General features: G+C 38.7%; 1 protein-coding gene across 50 annotated transcripts in view; it reads right to left on the bottom strand.

The window, feature by feature from the left end:
• Nucleotides 1-22,458, bottom strand: part of CPLANE1 (ciliogenesis and planar polarity effector complex subunit 1) — a 169,407-nt gene that overhangs the window by 135,523 nt on the left and 11,426 nt on the right. For 44 of the 50 annotated variants that reach the window (XR_013532334.1, XR_013532335.1, XM_078365594.1 and 41 more), the window contains 7 exons: nucleotides 17,738-17,920; nucleotides 14,650-14,899; nucleotides 14,318-14,473; nucleotides 13,380-14,149; nucleotides 11,963-12,171; nucleotides 11,688-11,768; nucleotides 6,188-6,352 (listed from right to left, as the gene is read on the bottom strand). Coding sequence is in view for 48 of the 50 variants with exons in the window: in XM_035291656.3 (XP_035147547.2) it covers nucleotides 6,188-6,352; nucleotides 11,688-11,768; nucleotides 11,963-12,171; nucleotides 13,380-14,149; nucleotides 14,318-14,473; nucleotides 14,650-14,899; nucleotides 17,738-17,920 (1,814 nt within the window). In the remaining 2 variants the exon portion in view is untranslated. The remainder of the gene's footprint in view (nucleotides 1-6,187; nucleotides 6,353-11,687; nucleotides 11,769-11,962; nucleotides 12,172-13,379; nucleotides 14,150-14,317; nucleotides 14,474-14,649; nucleotides 14,900-17,737; nucleotides 17,921-22,458) is intronic. The other 6 variants (XM_035291667.3, XM_078365584.1, XM_078365586.1 and 3 more) reach the window with 1 other exon arrangement.

Genomic DNA, 22,458 nt, shown 5'->3' with positions numbered 1-22,458 from the left:
TTTTGTATGTACCATTAGATACTCCTATTAGTAACAATAGCTCACTAGTATAAGATTTTTGGGGGAGGTAGCAGTAAAGTTTGGGGTGGGCTGGGCACAGTGGCTCATGCCTGTAATCCCAGCACTGTGGGAGGTCAAGGTGGGAGAATCACTTGAGTCAGTCCAGGAGTTTGATACCAACCTGGGCAACATGGAGAAACCCCATCTCTACAATTAGCTGGACATGGTAGCATGTGCCTATAGTCCCAGCTTCTCAGTAGACTGAGGCAGGAGGATCACTTGAGCCTGGGGGGCGTTGAAGCTGCTGTGAGCTGTGATCACACCACTGCACTCCAGCCTAGGTGAGAGTGAGGTCCCTTCTCTCTCTCTCCCTCTCTCACTCACACACACACACACACACACACACACACACACACACACAAATGTATGGGGTGAAGGGAGATGGCTAGAGAACAGGTGGGCAGAAGAGTCACATCAAAATTTCTGGCATAACTCTGATATGCACTAGCAGGAGCAAAGGACAAGCATCGTTTCCACTTGAGAATCAAAACTCAGTAATAATATAACCTGGCATTCACAAATTTGAAAGTAAGTTAATTCAAAATTACTAAATACTGTATAGACAAATACAAGGATCACATTAGTTGTTACAAAGCATATGACCCCAATAACAGAAAGGCAACTTTCTTTTCCAGAAGTGAACTGGCATATATTCATGAGAAATTAAGTTTTATATGCGTATGGATTTCTGTCTTGTTCATTTTATGTCCCAGCACCTAGGACTTCTCGTCTCATATAGAAGGCACTCAAAGGAATATTGCTAATAAATATTGTTAATTAATGTTAGCTGGCTTCTTTTTTAAATAAAAGGAATTGAGAAAATTTTGTTAGCTTTCAAGCAGTAGTCTTCATTTGGTCACTGTAATATTTGGGGGAAAAAGCATACTACTTCTTCACATTCAAGTTAAAGATAGATAGCTAAGAATTTTTTTCTCCTGGGTAAAACTTACTGTAGGAATTATACAAAGGTAAGAGTTTTCAGTAATCTTAATCATGCAAAACTCAGGAATCAGTCTTTTAAATACGAGTGACCTATGACAAAAGTTATTGTCACAGAATAAAGCTGTATCAATTCAAAAGTTAAAAAAAATTTTGAAAGTATAACTCTTAACCGGGTGTGGTGGCTCACACCTGTAATCCCAGCCCTTTAGGAGTCCAAGGCAGGTGGATCACCTGAGGTCAGGAGTTCGAGACCAGCCTGGCCAACATGGTGAAACTCTGTCTCTACTAAAAATACAAAAAATTTGCTGGGCATGGTGGTACACACTTGTAATCCCAGCTACTAGTGAGGCTGAGGCAGGAGAATCACTTTAACCCAAGAGGTGGAGGTTGCAATGAGCCAAGATTGCACCATTGCACCCAACCTGGGTGACAAAGAGAGATTCCATTTGAAAAAAAAAAAAAATTAAAAGAAAAAGAACATAATTCTGCTTAGGGTGTGGTGATAATGTTAATAACAGAAACCCAGTCAGGCGTGGTGGCTCATGCCTATAATCCCAGCATTTTGGGAAGCCAAGGTGGGCAGATCACCTGAGGTCAGGCATTCGATACCAGCCTGACCAATATGGTGAAACCCTGTCTCTACTGAGAATACAAAAAAATTAGCTGGGCATGGTGGCAGGAGCCTGTAATCCCAGCTACTCAAGAGACTGAGACAAGAGAATTGCTTGACCCAGGAAGCAGTGAATGCAACCACCCAAGACCATACCACTACACTCCAGCCTGAGTGATAACAGTAAGACTTCATCTAAAAAAAAAAAATAAATAAATAAATAATAGAAACTCTAACTAATAAAAATTAAATTATAACCATAGACAATTACTTGATAAGGTAAGTGTGCAGAAAAGAACTACCATAGCATGCATGATTGCTTGAAATACTTGCTTATAAGGTTGGTCCTTGGCTGGCATCTGCGACTTGGATTTTGGGAGGATTTCCACCATCCTAACTGATAAGAGGAGCTCACTGAACCTAAACTGTTTATATAAAACAATGTAGTTTAAGCTGAGCATCTGTTTTCCCTCTGAGAGTGTAGAATTTTGGTTTGTACTAAGGCAGAAGGGGTCTATGTGACCAGCCCTCAATCAAAAACCCCGAGCTCTGAGGTTCTAATGAGCTTCCCTAGTAGCTATATCCTAGATGTGTTGTCACACCTTGTCACTGAGGGAATTAGGGACATCCTGTGTGACTCTACTGGGAGAGGATTCATAGGCTTATTCCTGGTTTTCTTCAGACTTCATCCTATGCACTTTAGGATTTTCCCTTTGCTGATTTTGCTCTGTTTCCTTTCACTGTAATAAGTCATAGCTATGAGTACAACTATACGCTAAGTCTTGGGAATTCTCCCAGTGAGCCATCAAATCTGGGGGGTAGTTATGGGATCCTAAACCCAGTAAGTATATGCTTAATATATTTTAAGCAATTATCATTAAAAATTAAAATAAGGCCAGGCACAGTGGCTCATGCCTGTAATCCTAGCACTTTGGGAGGCTGAGGCAGGCAGATCATGAGGTCAGGAATTCGAGACCAGCCTGACCAACACAGTGAAACCTCATCTCTGCTAAAAATACAAAAATCAGCCAGGCTTGGTGGCGTACACCTGTAATCCCAGCTACTCAGGAGGCTGAGGCAGGAGAATCACTTGAACCAGGAGGCGGAGGTTGCAGTAAACCAAGATCGTCCCACTGCACTCCAGCCTGGGCAACAAGAGTGAAACTCCGATTCAAAAAATAATAATAATAATTAAAATAAATGAATTACTACAGGTTCAACTTACCATGAAAGTGAAAACATGTAAGAACAATATTGTAAAAATAAATAAAGACTATCTAGTCATTTAAAAAGTCATATATAGAAGTCTTTTACCCTGGGTACAGTGGCTCACACATGTAACCCCAGAATTTTGAGAGGCTGAGGTGTGGAGATTGCTTGAAGCCAGGAGCTCGATACCAGCCTGGGCAACATATCAAGACCCATATTTATAAATAATGAAATAATTTTTTAAAATTAGCCAGGTGGCCAGGCACGGTGGCTCACACCTATAATCCCAGCACTTTGGGAGGCTGAGGCGGGTGGATCACGAGGTCAAGTGATCAAGACCATCCTGGTCAATAAGGTGAAACCCCGTCTCTACTAAAAATACAAGAATTAGCTGGGCATGGTGGTGCGCACCTGTAGTCCCAGCTACTCAGGAGGCTGAGGCAGGAGAATTGCTTGAACCCAGAAGGCGGAGGTTGCAGTGAGCTGAGATCGTGCCGTTGCCCTTCAGTCTGGGTAAAAACAGCAAAACTCTGTCACAAAAAAAAAAAATTAGCCAGGCATGGCTAGGCACAGTGGCTCATACCTGTAATCCCAGCACTTTGGGAGGTTGAGGCAGGCAGATCACAAGGTTTCAAGACCAGCTTGACCAACAAGGTGAAACTCCTTCTCTACCAAAAATACAAAAATTAGCCAGGCTTAGTGGCGCATGCCTGTAATCCCAGCTACTCAGGAGGCTCAGGCAGGAGAATCGCTTGAACCCAGGAGGTAGAGGTCACAGTGAGCCATGATCATGCCACCGCACTCCAGACTGAGCAACAGAAGGAAACTCCGTCTCAAAAAAATATATATTAGCCAGGTGTGAAGCACATGCCTGTGGTCCCAGCTACCTCATTTCCCAATAGCTTCATTTCTCGAATTTATCTTAAAGAAATTATTGGTGGCTGGGTGCAGTGGCTCACGCCTATAATCCCAGCACTTTGGGAGGCCAAGGCAGATGAATCACAAGGTCAGGAGATCAAGACCATCCTGGCTAACATGATGAAACCCTGTTTCTACTAAAAATACAAAAAAATTAGCCAGGTGTGGTGGCAGGCATCTGTAGTCCCAGCTACTTGGGAGGCTGAGACAGAAGAATTGCTTGGACCCAGGAGGCAGAGGTTGCAGCCAGCCAAGATCACGCCATTGCACTCCAGACTGGGTGACAGAGTGAGACTTTGTCTCAAAAAAAAAGGCTGGGCACGGTGGCTCAAGCCTGTAATCCCAGCACTTTGGGAGGCTGAGGTGGGTGGATCACGAGGTCAAGAGATCGAGACCATCCTGGTCAACGTGGTGAAACCCCGTCTCTACTAAAGATACAAAAAATTAGTTGGGCATGGTGGTGCATGCCTGTAATCCCAGCTACTCGGGAGGCTGAGGCAGGAGAATTGCCAGAACCCAGGAGGCGGAGGTTGCGGTGAGCCGAGATCGCGCCATTGCACTCCAGCCTGGGTAACAAGAGCAAAACTCTGTCTCAAAAAAAAAAAAAATTATTAGTAATGCTCACAAATATTTAGGTACACTGCAGCATTATTTAAAATAGTAAATACATGGCAACAACCAAAATTTACAATAATGGGGAAGAGTCTCAACAGATTTTTTTTTTTAAAGTTTACTGGCACTGGAAAATATTCATCATAATATTAAATTCAAAGAGATTATTGGGCTGTGGTAATATACATATATACATGTGTCAAAAGGCCTTAGACAAAAAAACTAAACTTATAAGTGATTTTGTTTCCTCTCTACTTTTCCATATTTTCTTTTTTTTTTTTGAGATGGAGTCCAGCCCAGGATAGAGTGCAATGGCACAATCTCAGCTCACTGCAACCTCCGCCTCCCAGGTTGAAGCAATTCTCCTGCCTCAATCTCCCAAGTAGCTGGGATTATAGGCACCCACCATCACACCAGCTGATTTTTTGTATTTTTGGTAGAGACCAGGTTTCACTATATTGGCCAGGCTGGTCTCAAACTCCTGACCTTGTGATCTGCTGGCCTCAGCCTCCCAAAGTGCTGGGATTACAGGCATGAACCATGGTCCATATTTTCAAAATTGCCTAAAATGAACATGTATTACATCCTTCACGAACACAAAAATTTTAAAAGATAAAAATCACAAAGTAAACCAGGCGCAGTGGCTCACTCCTATAATCCCAACACTTTGGGAAGACGAGGTGGGCAGACTGCTTGAGCCCAGGAGCTCACGATCAGCATAGGCAACATGGTAAGATACCATCTCTACAAAAATTATGAAAATTAGCCAGGCATGGTGGCACACACCTGTAGTCCTAGCTACTTGGGAGGCTGAGACAGCAGGATGGCTTGAACCCAGGAGGCAGATGTCAGGTGAGCTGAGATCACTCAACCGCACTCCAGCCTCGCCAACAGAATAAAACCATATCTAAAAAAATAAAGACCAGGCACGGTGGCTCACGCTTGTAATCCCAGCACTTTGGGAGGCCGAGGCAGGCAGATCACCTGAGGTCAGGAGTTCAAGACCAGGAGAACTGCTTGAACCTGGGAGGCAGAGATTGCAGTGAGCTGGGATCAAGCCACTGCACTCCAGCCTGGGCAACAAGAGCAAAACTCCATCTCAAAAAAGAAAAAACCCTCAAGAATCAAACTGGTATCAACTCTACTTAGATATTCCAGATACACTGGATCTTTCAGATATATTCATATATACAGTACACATCTAGCATCTAGGTACTACTCTATAACCATTATAAATATATTACATGTTCATTCATATATTTTCCCCCTCTGGTTATTGCCTAATTTAAATATACCTCTTTGAAAAAGTCAATCCAGATACTTTCCAATCTCTTAAATAGATTTCTTAAAAGACTCAAAATATCTCAGAAAAAGATTTTTATGATTTCACTAAACCACTGTAAGCAATAGTTAACATACTGAGGAAAAACACTTGGGTACCTAATATTATGACTAATAAATATGGTTCTAAGAAACCAATTATATACTATCAGCTCAGGAGGCAATTATTATACTGCTAAATCCTGAGAATTCTAAGATTTAAAAACAAACAAACAAAAAACCCCAACATAGTTCTTGCTATTAGGAAGCTGAGTGTCCAAAATCCAACACAATATAGTTAGTCGTCAGAGAGGTAGAACAACCAGCTCTTATGTATAAGCAATTTCACGTCTATAACCTATAAATACAAACTAACAAGTAAACATACTGAATTCTGTAGACCTGGCTACTCGAGGAGGCTGAGGTGGAAGGATTACTTGAGCTCAGGGGTTTGAAGCCAGCCTGGCAACATACAGAGACCCTGCCTCTTTTTTAAAAAAGAAAAAAGAAGCGTACCTGAAAATTCTTTATTTTCTTTTACGGGTAGTTGGGACCATCTCAGGATTTCTCTTGCTAAGTGATCGCACAATCCTTGAGCATCATTTAAATTATAGCTATAGAGGTGGCAGTATAAGACAGAAAGATAATAGCGTATCTGAAGCAAATACATCCTTCTTCCACCTGAAACAAGAATTAAGCTTACCTTAAAAGTATGTAAGCAAGGGAATGCTCTTGGTGTAGTGCTCAATTGACAGGAGTGTATAGTTTGTGAAAATTCATCAAGTTGTCCACTCATCATATGTAAACTTTTCTATATCTGTTTCACACTTCGGTATAAGATTTATTTAAACAGGTGAATCATACTTTGCTCTTTTTCATTTTAAATTCTAAACAATTTATTTTCTTATATCAGGCCCTAGGACGACTTAGATTTTATTTAAAGAGAGCTGTAAACTCTTATCATCTTAGCATTAAGGTCTACTAATAACTTCTGTCTCAAGTATACACAGTATGAAACAGAAGGGAATATGCCACAAAAACTCACTCTTGCTGCCCAGGCTTGAGTGTATATCAAAGAGATGGCCAAAAAGACTTCCTGAAAAAGAAACAGTTATCCAATAAGATAGGAGCCCCTGACAACTGCCTTTACATATTGGAAGACTGAAACTGTTGGTTGCCTACCTCTTATCTATTCTTTCTGAGTAAAATAATTCCAATTTTATTTAAGGTTATAATGCACCCAGATCACAATTTCTCACACATGTGGCCATGTAAAAATGTGACTATGTTCCAACTCAAGAGATAATATTGTATACAATTTCCAGAAAAGCTGCTTAAAGAAGGTAAATCAGAAAGCTAGGAAATGCAACCTTTCCAGCTCTTCCAACCTTTGTCCTATTAGCTGCTTAGAATATGGATGTGATAGCTGAAGGTCTAGGAACCATCTTAGCCTATGTAATGGCCTTAAGACTGGAGGCAATGCACTAAAGATGATGCAGCAGAAAATCTAAAGGAGCCTGGGGCATTGGTGATACAGTGGAAACACCACATTAGCCCCAAACTGCAACTTCTGCCCTCCTTTCACAAAGGAAAGCCACTCTTTCAGAGAGAGATCCAAGATGGCTGATTACTAGCAGCTCAGGATTGTAGCTCCTAGTGACAGTGCAGAGAACGAGAGGACGCCACACTTTCAGATGAATTTTTGTTGCTCACGGATCAGGAGATTCGCAGCGGAGGAGCCCCACGGGACGCCAGTGTGACTCTTGTGGCTGGTGTGGTGGTTTTGCCGGTGCCCCGGTGCAGCAGTTCTTGGTACAGAGTAAACAGGACTGGGTCCCCTTTTGGTTGACATTTGGAGCTCCGGGAAGGCAGAGTCACCTATTCAGCTGATTGAAAAAGGGACTCAAGAAGGAAACCAGACCGGAGACTCCCAGGCAGAAAAGCACCATGAATCTTAACGCCACTGTTTTAGCTGGCACAGCGGGTTGCTCAGATTCCAGCGCTGAGAATCAATAAGTTGAACATCCACTCAGAGACCTAATTTGAAAGTTGGTAATTACAAAGACAACAAGTGGATAAATTTAAAATGATGGGAAGAAACCAGCATAAAAAGGCTGAGAATACCCAAAATCAGAATGCCTCTCCCTCTACAGGGGATCACAGTTCCTCATCAACAAGGAAACAAAGCTTGATGGAGAACGAGTGTGTTCCATTAACAGACTTAGGCTTCAGAAGGTGGATAATAAGAAACTTATGTGAGTTAAAATAACATGTTCTAGCCCAATGTAAAGAAACTAAGAACCTTGAAAAAAGGTTTGAGGAAATTCTAACGAGAACAGACAATTTAGAGAGGAATACAAGTGAATTAATGGAACTGAAGAATACAATACAAGAACTCCATGAAGTATGCACAGGTTTTAACAATCGAATTGATCAAGCAGAAGAAAGAATATCAGAGGTCGGAAGACCAACTTAATGAAATGAAATGAGAAGACAAGATTAGAGAAGAAAGAGTAAAAGCGGAACAATCAAAGTCTCCAAGAAATATGGGACTATGTGAAAAGACCTAATTTACATTTGATATGTGTACCTGAATGTCATGAAGAGAATGAATCCAAGCTGAAAAATATTCTTCAGGAAAACTTTCCTAACCTAGTAACACAGGACAATACTCAACTCCAGGTAATACAGAGAACACCACAAAGATATTCCTCAAGTAGAGCAACACCAAGACACATAATTGTTAGATTCACCAGGGTTGAAATAAAGGAGAAAATTCTAAGGGCAGCTAGAGAGAAAGGTCAGGTTACCCATAAAGGGAAGCCTATCAGACTCACAGCAGATGTCTCAGCAGAAACCCTACAAACTAGAACAGAGTGGGGGGTCAATATTCAATATCCTCAAAGAAACGAATTTTCAACCCAGAATCTCATATCCAGCCAAACTAAGCTTCATAAATGAAGGAAAAATAAAATTTTTAGCAAACAAGCAAGCACTCAGAGATTTCATCACCACCAGGCCTGCTTTACAAGAGCTTCTGAAAGAAGCACTATACACAGAAAAAAATAACCAGTATCAGTCATCCCAAAAACTTACCAAAAGGTAAAGAGTATCTCCATAATGAAGAATCTATATCAACTAATGGGCAAAATAGTCAGCATGCATTAAACAACAATATTAAACTCACAAATATCAATATTAATCCTAAACTTAAATGGATTAAATGCCCCAATGAAAGACACAGACCAGCAAATTGAATAAAAAGTCAAAACCCATGGGTACGCTGTATCCAGATCCATCTCATAAGCAAGGACACACAAAGACTCAAAACAAAGGGTTGATGGAAGACTTATCAATCAAATGGAGAGGGAAAAAAAAACAAAAAACCAGGAGTTGTAACTTTCGTCTCTGACAAAATAGACTTTAATAATAACAAAGACTAAAAGAAACAAAGAAGGACATTACATAATGGTAAAAGGATCAATGCAACAATAGAAGTCAATGATCATAAATATATATGCACCCAATATAGGAACACCCAGATACATAAGACAAGTTCTTAATGACTTACAAAGAGACTTGGACTCCCGCACAATAGTAGGGGGAGACTCTGACAACACACTGTTAATATTTGATGGATCGACGAGATAGAAAATTAACAGGGACATCTACAATTTGAACTCAGACCTGGAACAAGTAAACTCAGTGAATATTTATAGAATTCTTCACCCCAGGTCCGCAGAACATACATTTTTTCTCAGTATCGCATTATACCTATTTTGAAGGTGACCACATAATTGGAAGTGAATCACTCTTCAGCATTTGCATAGCATCACACAGACTTGAATGAAATATTGGTTGGCTATTTGTTATTTTCTTCCCTTGTTCCTTCCTGTCTCCACTATTGGGCACAATTATTGACACAGAGGAGGTTTCTGATATCTATTTTTGGATTGCATTCCAGCCTGAGCAATAGAGGAAGACTCCTGTTCTCTCTCCCCCTTTCTCTCTTTCTTTAAAAAAAAAAAAAAAGGAAAGCCATTCTTTCTCTGTTGAAGCCACTGCTACTTTCAGTCTCCACTAATAGAAGCCATTCCTAATAGATGTAGTTGAGTGAAATTAAACAAAATGTCCATAATGGAACTCATTATGAAAACTTTTCTTCATCCAGAACTTCACATCTCAGTGAATGCTGTTCTTCTTCATCCAGATGGACAATCCCCAAGTCAGAGAACTACACTAGCTTTCTTTCTCCAAATCTATTCAATCAGAAGTAGACTAGTCAAGCCTATTAAGTAACTGTCAAATGTGACCTCTGTTCTGCATTACCCTTGACATTGCTTCGGTTTCAAGCCTCCTCGTCTGACTGATTTTCTTGCTTCCAAGTAAAACCCACATCCCTACATAACAGTCCTGCAATTGACCTTCCACAACTACACCGAAGTAATCTTTCTAAACAGCCTATCCTTATTTCTTTCTTTTTTTCTTTTTTTTTTTTTTTGAGATGGAATTTCACTCTGGTTACCCAGGCTGGAGTGCAATGGCGCAATCTCAGCTCACCACAACCTCCGACTCCTGGGTTCAGGCAATTATCCTTCCTCAGCCTCCTGAGTAGCTGGGATTACAGGCACACGCCACCATGCCCAGCTAATTTTTTTGTATTTTTAGTAGAGATGGGGTTTCACCATGTTGACCAGGATGGCCTCAATCTCTCGACCTTGTGATCCACCCGCCTCGGCCTCCCAAAGTGCTGGGATTACAGGCTTGAGCCACCGCACCTGGCTATCCTTATTTCTGTAAGTCCTTTTCCTATCTAAAGTGTCCTAACCAATCCCACTGTCTTCAAGATAAAATCTTAATTTCTTAGCACTCCATACAAGACCCTCCTTCATCATCTGTTGTCCATCTACCTCTCGACTTAGCTCTTATCATCCTATCACCAATATCATATATAATACATATATCACATAACCTAAACCTACTAAACTACTTGAAGTTTACCAAATTGCGAGGGCTTTTTGGTTTTGGAATGCTATATCCTCTGTTAAACCATTCCCATGACTTTAATTGGCCAATCTCTACTCAATTTTAAATGTCAATTCCAAGAGGCCTTCCCCAGACTGATGCCCGCACTCCAGCCTGATTTACTGAGGTGCTCTTCTGTGTTCCCTAAACACCTATCATAAAACATAACAAGAAAAGTGACTGTGGGCAACTGGAGGGAAAACTTGTTTATTTCAGTTATCATTAGTGCCTAACAGAGTGCTGGGCACATAGCAGGCACTCAACAAATACTGGTTAAGTAGATGAGTGAATGAAACATACAAAGCCACAGCAGTCAGAAAATAAATTTAATAACGGGCCAAATCTGACCGGGTAAGAGTTGTAGTCAAGGCTAGTTCCAGGGTCACCAGCTGAGAACCTCTGTCATCTCAGCCATATCCTCAGTCCTATATCATAAAAGCTGTAACTAGTTTCTAACATCCACATCCCTATATCCTTATCAAAAACTCCATGAAGCCCCTACTTAATGCAACGATACGGTTAACTGACATACAATTCTTAAAGTTAAATTATTTAAAGGCAAAAAGCCCTTGCTCCATGTTTCTGTAAATCTGTAAGAAGGTGGTGAAATATACGACCTATAGTTTCCCATTTAGATACTTGCAGTCTAAGTTACAAAAAAAAAAAAAATCAATCCACATTACTTTATATAGGATCTAAATCTCATTTTTCCCCATCAACAATCAACCATAGGTTTTATCACAAATCAAAGAAAGGACAGAAGACTTACCTATAGATCACTGAAAAGATTCTTAGTGTTACCAATCAATTCCAAGGTTAAGAATAATTTGAGATAAGCATTCATGAGTATCAAGTTGCCTACAACATGTATTCTATTTGGCATTAGGATATCATAAGCAATCTGGAATTTGGACTTATTTTTAAGGTCTACACCAAGCTAAACGCTGTTCTGCTAATATTATGGCACATATGTTTTTTAACAATCTCCTACCTTTCTCTTGGATTTCTTGTAGAGCGTCTTTCCACAGCTGAACAGACTTTTCATATGATCCTAATAAGAAACACTCTTCCCCTACAAAGATTTTAACCAACAATTAGTCATGATTATATTACTTCATAAAAATTTACTTTGTTTTAAAATTCAGTTACTGGAGCTCAGCCAGAAATTATTTTGAAAAACAAATCATTACAACCAATTAGAAATTCAAAGTCTCATTCACTATATCATTTATTCACAGAGCTAGAAAATGTTCATAAGATACTGACCATCAATAGATTTAAGTTCTAAGGTTTGGTTCAAGTGATCTCCAGTAGTCTGTAGGTTAGCCTGCAAATGACATAACAGGGACTTGACAGTAGATGCTTCATGTGTCATCTTTTCAGTTAACTGACTATCACCTTCAGGAACTCTTCGATTTAATTGTGCTTGATACCATAAAGTTTTTTTGTACAATACTCTCCAGAGAACAATCAATCTGCACATAAAATCAGGTAATTATCAAAAGCACATTTCAGGCTAATGATGATTTTAGCCTCCTTTTTAGACTATTTTTTTTTTTTTGCCTGTATTCTTCACCAACATAGTAACATACATACAAAGTAATCAGATTTAAATATAGTGCAAAATCAAAAGATCAAAAAATGTCTAATATAGATAAAATCTTCATAAATGTTTTAAGCACCTACAATCTTTGTTTAAGATATGGGGTCTTGCTATGTTGCCCAGACTGATCTCAAACTCCTGGGCCCGAGCAATCGCCCTACCTCAGCCTCCCGAGCAGGTGAGAATACAGGTATGTGCCACTACACTCCAGCCTGGGAGACAGGGTCTCACTCTGGCACCCAGACTGAATTGCAATGGCTCCATCACAGCTTACTGTAGCCTCAACCTCCTGGAATCAAGCAATCTGCCCAACTCAGCCTCTCGGGCAACTGGGACCACAGGTACACCACAGTTTTTGGCATTTTTTTTTTTTTTTTTTCAGACAGGGTCTCTTTCTGTCACCCATGCTGGAGTGCAGTGGTGTGATATTTGCTCAAACTCTGCCTCATGGGCTCAAGCAATCCTCTCACCTCAGTCTCCTGGGTAGCTGGGATTACAGGCACATGCCAACAGACCTGGCTAATTTTTTAGCTGTGGAGTTTCATCATGTTGCCCAGGCTACTCCTAGGCTCAAGTGATCCACCTGCCTCAACCTCCCAAAGTGCTGGATTACAGGCATGAGACACTGTGCCCAGCTAATTTTTTAAGTAATTTTTCAACAGTACTTAACTAAACCAAAATCTTTCAACATCATGGTTTTCCAAGACCAAGAAAATATGTATTGTACAACATTTGGCATAAATACTAAAATTTTTAACTGGCAAACTAAAATCGTATACATTTATCATGTAGAACATGATAAATATATTTAACATGATGTTTTGAAACATGTACTTAAATGTTTTTAAAATAACAAAATCTATAATGCTGAGTGCTAGAATAGAAAGTTTTTTTCTGGGGGTTGATAAACATTCTGGAATTAGTGTTAATAGTTTCACAGCTTTATAAATACACTACAAACACTAAATAGTACATTTTAAAATAATAATTTTACAATATGGGAATTGTAGCTCAAGTTTAAAAAAATTTTTTAAATCCATAATGCTAATGGTATCCCAATATTAAAGTAAGTGATTATACCTGTGTCCTGGCTGTTGCACAGGATTTACTACTTGAGGATGAATCTTGAAAAATGAGTTCCAAGACCAGTTTTCCTGAGAACCCCTATCTCGAAACATTTGAAAAATAGGTACCACCAATGAGTCTTGATCTGTTATTTTACTTCCATCAGCTGATGCTGAAATAACTTCAGGTTGAAGATTGTATACACCATTTAAATTGTCAGCTACCATTCTGAGTAAATAAAAACAGGCTAAAAGTTTCTCTGAGAATAACTGACCCTTTTGTTGCTGAGTCAGCAAAAGTTTTATAGTATTGGAGGTTAGCTTTATCAAATGCCCCACATCTTGTTTGTATCTTATATCCCAATAATGGATTGATAAACACTGATGAAAAAGTTGAAAGATACAAAATATCCACGCATTATGTCTTGAGCTTTCATTTAAAAAAAGATCAAATTTGGGAAAAGGACATTTTATAAATTGAAGAATGTAAAAAAAATGAGTGATACAAACTACTATGTAATTTAACATTAAATTTTTTTCTGTCACAGTTTTTGAAATTCCTATAGTCCATGCTGCAAGTAGATTTTTCTGGATAGAATGCAGTACTGTAATGGTTCTGTCTGTCTCCTCATTAGCATCCTTCGCATGTATCGTATCAAACATAGATGCAAATTCCAATCTTCCTTCCTTGATACTACTACACAGCAGATCATCTCTTTTGTTCCAAAAAGGAAATAAGTTGTCTGGAAAGTGTCTGTCTTCATGAGTTTCTTCTGCTTCAAAATCCTAAAACGTGAGGGAAAAAAATGATACTTAATACGATTTAATATCTTATCAATATAATCACTTTAGTGTTCTTAAATTTCTCTTCCCTTTAACAAGAGAAAAACAAAATATATTTCTTGGAATAAAGTCATAATTGTTCAAAGTAAATAAAATACTGCTACTAAGTACCTGAAAATCTGCTGTATTTTCATTTAAATTCATTGTTTCTTCTGCCTGCAAGAATTTGGGGACAGTGAAACCAGCTGAACTTTCATTTCCTTGGTGTTTTAACAGGCTAGACCTTAGGGAATTCAGTGATCGCAAGTTCAGTACTTTGCCTTTTGGCTAAAGAAGAAAAGATAAAAATTTTCCAAGAGCAAAATGTTATCTGTAATTCTATTATAAGGAATTAAAAATTCTATAGATGACTGTATACAATTCAAGGACATTACTGTCAGTAAAGTTTTAAATTTGAAAAGAAAAAGTCAACTTTTCCCTAATGATATAAAAAAGCACTATACCTTAGATAATATCACACTCTGATATATTTTCTCAAGCCTCTGGGCTGAATCAAGTAGAAGTGATCTCATGTGCACTGATGGAGAGAGGTTATCAAGAAATCGAAGGGTTGTGACCATATATCCATCAGATATAACGAGGTAGGGTAACCGTGAGTGTGCTTTTATAGAAAATCTCTGTCTCATAGGGTCAGTATCAGAAGCTGATGAATCTACAGAATTATTTGAATCTTGAAATGTAAACTGCTGTGGTCTAGTAAACAAACACCAAAATACAAGAATCAGTAAGAGAGATCTGAAGAAAATAAATGTTTTTCAAAAAAAAGAAAAAAGTTACAGAACAATGAAAAAACAAGCAGATGAAACATACAAAAATATTAAATATGCATGTCTCTTTCAGGAAAAATAACACAGTGATTAAGATAAAATAATATATAGGCTCATATGTTTAAAAATTTTCCTAATTGGTAGCATTTGCTCTATTTCGTTTTTACTCTATATACAACCTATTTCAGAAAATAATTAAGGCAGTTTATTTTTACTATTAAAGAGAATTAAATAGTTAACTTTCCTCTTATAAATTTAAATATGCTTATACAAATACAATTATGACCTATCAGTATACTTCTTATTAAAGAGGAGGAAAAAAAGTTGAGAAGATTTGGAGAAAATGGTGGGGAGTAAAATTTCACCTGTTTAAATTTAATTTTCCACTTAAACATTCATATTTATTGTTATTATGATGTACCTGATTCTTAATAGCACTCCTTATTAAAGTTAGCTCTTTACAAATATAAAAGGAACAAACCATCAAAGTATAGTGTAATTTTTTTTCTGGTTAGGCAACTACTCAAATACAGACTTTTTTTAGCCAAATAACCACAATAGAAATTTGGTAATTACACAGCATACACACCACAAACATCTGGAGAATCATTAAAAATGATGCCTAACATGGAAAGATGTAAAAGATATGCTGTTAAAGTAAAAATGAAAAAAACAGTAAACCAGATATATCACATAATTTATCCAGTTTTTTAAAAAGAAATTCCTATTGCTATTATCATTGTTATGTGAATATTTTTTAAATTTGGGGGACAACATACTAAAATGTTAATAATTGTTATCTCGAAGTATAAGATTTAATTTTCTACATCATTTAGTTTTGTAATATTTGATTGAGTTTTAAAATAAATAATATTATACTTTCATAATCAGGAAAAAGGCCCCAAATATTAATTTTAAAGAATATGAGAAAATTCTAGTCAATTATGAATTAGACCATAACAAGCAAAAATACTTTCACTGCAGGAAGTCACACATGTTTTCATTAGCATTACCTATTGCTAAAAATTAAGTGTCTTTTTTTTGCTAAATATAATCAAGGAAACACCCTACCTCAGTTTCCTTTCTATAAGTGGAAGGAATAGATTAATTTCAAAGGTCTTTTCCAATTTGTGTGTCTTGTAAATAGTTATGCATATATGTCTAGCAACATATAATCAACATCAATAATAAATATTTACTGAGCACTAACTTTATGCCACACTGTGTTGATTTATAATTATATATTATCTTACTTCATTCTCTCAACCCTAAGACACAATTATAGTCACCCTCATTTTATAGTAAAAGAAACTGAGGCTTAAATAATAACCCTTCTACAGGACTGGATATCAAAAAAAATTTTTTTTTTTTTTTTTTTTTTTTTTGAGACGGAGTTTCGCTCTTGTTACCCAGGCTGGAGTGCAATGGCGCGATCTCGGCTCACCGCAACCTCCGCCTCCTGGGTTCAGGCAATTCTCCTGCCTCAGCCTCCTGAGTAGCCGGGATTACAGGCACGCGCCACCATGCCCAGCTAATTTTTTGTATTTTAGTAGAGACGGGGTTTCACCATGTTGACCAGGTTGGTCTCGATCTCTCGACCTCGTGATCCACCTGCCTCGGCCTCCCAAAGTGCTGGGATTACAGGCTTGAGCCACCGTGCCCGGCCTAAAAAAATTTTTTTTAAATAAAAAAATTGGCTGGGCACGGTGGCTCATACCTGTAATTCTAGCACTTTGGGAGGCCAAGGCGGGTGGATCACCTAAAGCCAGGAATTCAAGACCAGCCTGACCATCATGGTGAAACCCCGTCTCTACTAAAAATACAAAATTAGCCAGGTGTGGTGGTGCATGCCCATAATCCCAGCTGCTTGGGAGGCTGAGGCAGGAGAATCACTTGAACCCAGGAGGTGGAGGCTGCAGTGAGCTGAGATCGCATCACTGCACTCTTTTTTTTTTTTTTGGATTTTTTTTTTTTTTTTAATTTTTTATTGGATTATAGGTTTTGGGGTACATGAGCAGAGCATGCAAGACAGTTGCGTAGGTACACACATGGCAGGCATCACTGCACTCTAACCTGGGGAACAAGAGAGGAACTTCACCTCAAAAAAATAAATAAATAAATAATAAGAATAAAAATTGGAAAAAAAAAAAGACTAACCCAAAGTCATACAACTAATAAGTAAAAGAACCAGTATGTGAATCTTGATCTGATTCCAAAGCCAAATTGCTACTTCATCTCTCAAGTAAAAATTATATGACACATGCTATGCATGTAACAAAATATCACATATATCCCATAAATATGTAAAATATTATGTATCAATAAAAAAATAATTTTTAAAACAACAAAAATTAAAATACGGCTAAATCCTAGAGTTTTCTATCCATTTCTGATAACATTTTCCCTTTGGGAAAAAAGTAGATAAATCCATTGATCAAGTTAATTTTGAGTTATTAATTGTCAAAGTGCTCTTTTTTAATAATATCATACTTTTGTTAACTTTTATATCAAATAAGATAACTTTAAGTGCTATTAAATATTTAAATAACTTATACTTACATAGTCACAATGTCAAATTTTCACCAGGATTAAGCCACAGAAAGAAATAGAAGAAAACTATAAATAAGAAACAGATATTGAGATGACAGACTCAAAGAAAGAGTAAGACAATTTGAAAGATGAAATTTTTTTTAAATACACAGTAAAAGTAATATGAAAGAGAAAAAAATTCTATGAACAAATTAACATAGTTCAAATGCCTCACCTATATGTTATTAGTGGATGAAGAGGAATAAATTCTGCTGGCCCAAATTCTATACCGCAACCAAATGTAATTAATGTTAGCAATTCACCTTGGCAGGTAAATAAAACCAGAGAGCCACGTTTTAATATACAAGCCAGAAAAAGACTATTATGCGTCCAGCTGATATCACCTACCCAGTAGGACCTATAATAAATAAGACACAACATGTTTAAAAAGATACTTTACAATGTCTATGACCATTTAAAATGGGCTGTACCAAGCAGAGGTGTGACAGTTCAAAACATGAGGGCATAAGAATGACTAGTAGTAGGCAATTGCCATATACATTTCATGAATTTTACTTCTTAGAACAAAGGAGTTTGTTCACAAACATCTATTTTAACGATATTCCAATTAGAAATTCATAAGCAATTAAAAAATGAAAAATTCAGTCAGGCACGGTGGCTCAAGCCTATAATTTCAGCACTTTGAGAGGCTGAGGCAGACGGTTCATCTGAGGTCGGGAGTTCAGGAGCCTGGCTAACATGGTGAAACCCGACTCTACAAAAATACAAAACTTAGCTAGGCATAGTGCCAGGTGCCTGTAATCCCAGCTACTGGGGAGGCTGGGGCAGGAGAATGGCTTGAACCAGGGAAGCAAAGGTTGCAGAGAGCCAAGATCCCACCACTGCGCTCTAGGGGCCACAGAGCAAGGCTCCGTCTCAATAATATCTCAAGAAAATAGATATATGAAAATATTCCTAAAAAACTGAGCTTTTTAGTCACTCACATATTAGAATGAATTTTAATCCTATTAGAGCGCACAACCAAGATAGAGTTCAAGACTACATCTGTCCTCTCTGAAGGCTGTTAGAGTCCCTCTCAAGAGGAGACTCCCTCTTCCCAAAGCTCTAATTGTTACTACTCCTTAACTATTTGGTGACTTTTTTTAATTTAATTTTTATTTTTTTTAATTTTAGATTTTAATTCCTTTATTACCTTCTTTTCACATGTATTGATATCTAGTGATATTAATGTTTAATAAGAACAAACAGTAAAGTCATCCTCAGAAAATGACAGACATTCTAAATCAAAGAGACCACTGAACTGAGACTAATACTTTCAAAGTATTATGAATAATATGAATTAGAAATTTATAAGGAGAAAGGAACTTGTGGAGAGTAAAAGAAAATAAACAGGCGGGTCTAGATAAACCTGAAAACTCTGGGAATTCATAGAATAGCATGGAAAAGTATTCAGAAAAGGAAGTTAGAAGCTCTAAGAGGAAATCTTCCTACTTAGATCCTGGTGGTAGCTCATGTGCCATCCCAAATTTCCCCTATGTTTCTACTGACTTACATGTAGAGGATGCCAATTTTGTTTAAAAGACTAGGCTTGGCCAGGCACAGTGGCTCATGCCTGTAATCCCAGCACTTTGGGAGACCAAGGTAGGCAGATCACAAGGTAGGCAGATCACAAGGTCAGGAATTTAAGACCAGCCTGGCCAAGATGGTAAAACCCCGTCTCCAATAAAAACACATAAAAATTAGCCAGGTGTGGTGGCAGGCACCTGTAATCCCAACTACTTGGGAGGCTAGGCAAAGAATTGCTTGAACCCGGGAGGTGGAGGCTGCAGTGAGCCGAGATCACACTACTGCACTCTAGCCTGGGCGACACAGTAAGACTCCATCTCAAAAAAAAAAAAAAAAAAAAAAAGAAAGAAAAAGAAAAAAAGACTACACTCTCTCAGGCAGGTGCAGTGGCTAACTTCTGTAATCACAACATTTTGGGAGGCCAAGGTGGGAGGACTGCATAAGGCGAGGAGTTAAAGACCAGCCTGGGCAACATAGCAAGACCCTGCCTCTACAAAAAAAGAAAAAAAATAGTCAGGAGTGGTGGCGTGTACCTGTTGTCCCAGGAGGCTGAGGCAGGCAGAGGGATAGCTTGAGCCTAGAAGTTTGCATGGGAGAAAATATTTGCAAACTATGCATCTGACAAAGAGCTAATACCTAGAATCTACGAGGAACTAAGACAACTCAATGAGAAAAAAAAAACCTCACTAAAAAAACTGGGCAAAGAGACTGGGTGCAGTGGCTAACATCTATAATCCCAGCACTCTGGGAGGCCAAGGCAGGTGGATCACAAGGTCAGGAATTTGAGCCCAACCTGACCAACATGGTGAAATGCCGTCTCTTCTAAAAATATTAAAAAAAAAAAAAAAAATAGCTGAGTGTGGTGGTGTGTGCCTGTAATCTCAGCTATTCAGGAAACTGAGTCATGAGAATCGCTTGATCCAGGGAGGCAAAGGTTGCAGTGAGCTGAGATGGAGCCACTGCACTCCAGCCTGAGGACAGAAAGAGACTCCATCTCAAAAAAAACAAAACAAAACTGATCCAAAGGACGTAAATAGACATTTCTCAAAAGACATACATGCAGCCAATAAACATATGAAAAAATGCTCAACATCACTAATCATCAGAGAAATGCAAATTAAAACAACAATGAGACAGTATCTTATACCAGTCAGATGGCTATTACCGAAATGTCAAAAAACAACATGTTGGCAAGGATGCAGAGGAAAGGGAACATGTTTCTCATGAGAACATGAGAAAAGGGAACAAACATGATCATTATGGAAAATGGTATGGCAATTTCTCAAACAACCAAAATAGGAACTAACATTCAATTTGGTAATCCCACTACTGGGCATATACCCAAAAGGAAAGAAATCATTATATCAAAAAGATACTTGCACTCTTATGTTTAACACATCACTATTCACAATAGCAAAGATAGGAAATCAACAGAACCATCATCAACAAAGGATTAGATAAAGAAAATGTGATGTGTATACATCTGTGTACCACGGAATGACACTCTGCCATAAAACGAATGTAATCCCAGCACTTTGGGAGGCCAAGGCAAGTGAATCATGAGGTCAAGAGATCGAGACCATCTTGGCCAACTTGGTGAAACGTCATCTCTACTAAAAATGCAAAAATTAGCCAGGCGTGGTGGTGAGCACCTGTAATCCCAGCTACTCGGGAGATTGAGGCAGGAGAATCTCTTGAACCCAGGAGATGAAGGTTGCAGTAAGCCGAAATTGTACCACTGCACTCCAGCCTGGTGAAAGATTGAGATTCCTTCCCAAAAGAAAAAAAAAACCCATAAACGAAATCATGTCTTTTGCAATAACATGGATGGAACTGGAGGTCATAATCCTAAGTAAAGTCACTCAGAAAGTCAAACACTACATGTTCTAACTTAGAAGTGGGGACTAAACAATGAGTACATATGGACATACAAAGTCGAATAATAGGCACTGGAGACTTTGCAAAAGATGGGAGGGGAGTGAGGGTTGAAAAATTACCTATTGGGTACAATGTTCACTATTAACACTAAAAGCCCAGACTTCATCACTACACAACATATGCATGTAATAAATACACATCTGTACCCATTAAGTACATTTTTAAAAATTTGTTTTAATTTTTAAAGACTATAAACCCCCCAGGCTGGTAGAATGCTTTTTGGCAAGAAGAAGAAAAAACAACAACCCAGGCTCTCCAATTAAATAATGTTCTTTCCAAACAAGGCTTTTTCATTTCAGCCTCTCCAATTCAGCCCAACATTTCTCTACTTACTCATGATCAAACTCCTCCTAAGAAGACACAGAAAGGAATGAAAGAGAAAAGAAAGTATGTTATGTTCTACCCCACCAGACCCTTCCTTAAAGTATTTAAGGCCTTCCTTATATAAAGCAACTTTTAGTGAGGGCATGGTGGCTCAGATCTGCAATCCAGCACTTTAGGAGGTCAAGGTGGGAGGATCACTTAAGACAAGGAGTTCAAGACCATCCTGGTCAACATAGCAAGATCCTGTTTCTACAAAAAAAATTTTTTTTAATTAGCCATGTACAGTGATACATGCCTGTTAGTCCCAGCTACTAGGAAGGCTGAGGTAGGAAGGACTGCTAGAGCCCAGGAGTTCAATGCTGCAGTGAGCTATGATCACACCACTACACTCCAGCTTGTGCAGCAAGTAAGACCCCATCTTGCTTTTGTGTGTGTGTGTATGACAAGAGTCTCCCTCTGTCATCCAGGTTAGAGTGCAGTGGCGGGATCTCAGCTCACTGCAATCTCTGCCTCCTGGATTCAGGCAACTCTCGTGCCTCAGCCTCCCAAGTAGCTGGGACTATAGGCACATGCCACCATGCCTAATTTTTTTTTTTAGTAGAGACAGGTTTTCACCATTTTGGCCAGGCTGGTCTTGAACTCCTGACCTCAGATGATCTGCCCACCTTAGCTTCCCAAAGTGCTGGGACTACAGCCGCACGCCACCATGCCTGGGTAACTTTTTTTTAGTAGAGACAGCGTTTCACCATTTTGGCCAGGCTGGTCTTGAACTCTTGACCTCAGATGATCTGCCCCGTTGGCTTCCCAAAGTGCTGGGATTTAGAAGCGGGATCCACCGCACTCAGTCTTTCTTTTTTTTTGAGACAGGGTCTTGCTCTGTTGCTCAGACTCAGACTGGAGTGCAGTGGTGAGATCATAGTTCACTGCAGCCTTCATCACCCAGGCTCAGGTGATACCCATTCTCTCAGCCTCCCAAGTAGCTGGGACTACAGGTGTACATCATCATGCCTGGCTAATTTCTTTTCATTTTTTAGTAGAGACAAGGTCTCACTATGTTGCCCAGGCTGGTCTCAAACTCCTGAGCTCAAGTGATCCTCCGACCTTTAT

Source organism: Callithrix jacchus, chromosome 2, assembly GCF_049354715.1.
Source record: "Callithrix jacchus isolate 240 chromosome 2, calJac240_pri, whole genome shotgun sequence".
In the NCBI taxonomy this organism is placed as follows: domain Eukaryota; kingdom Metazoa; phylum Chordata; class Mammalia; order Primates; family Cebidae; genus Callithrix; species Callithrix jacchus.
Note: the sequence above shows the minus strand (reverse complement) of the source record. Positions and strands in the feature narration are given on the sequence as shown.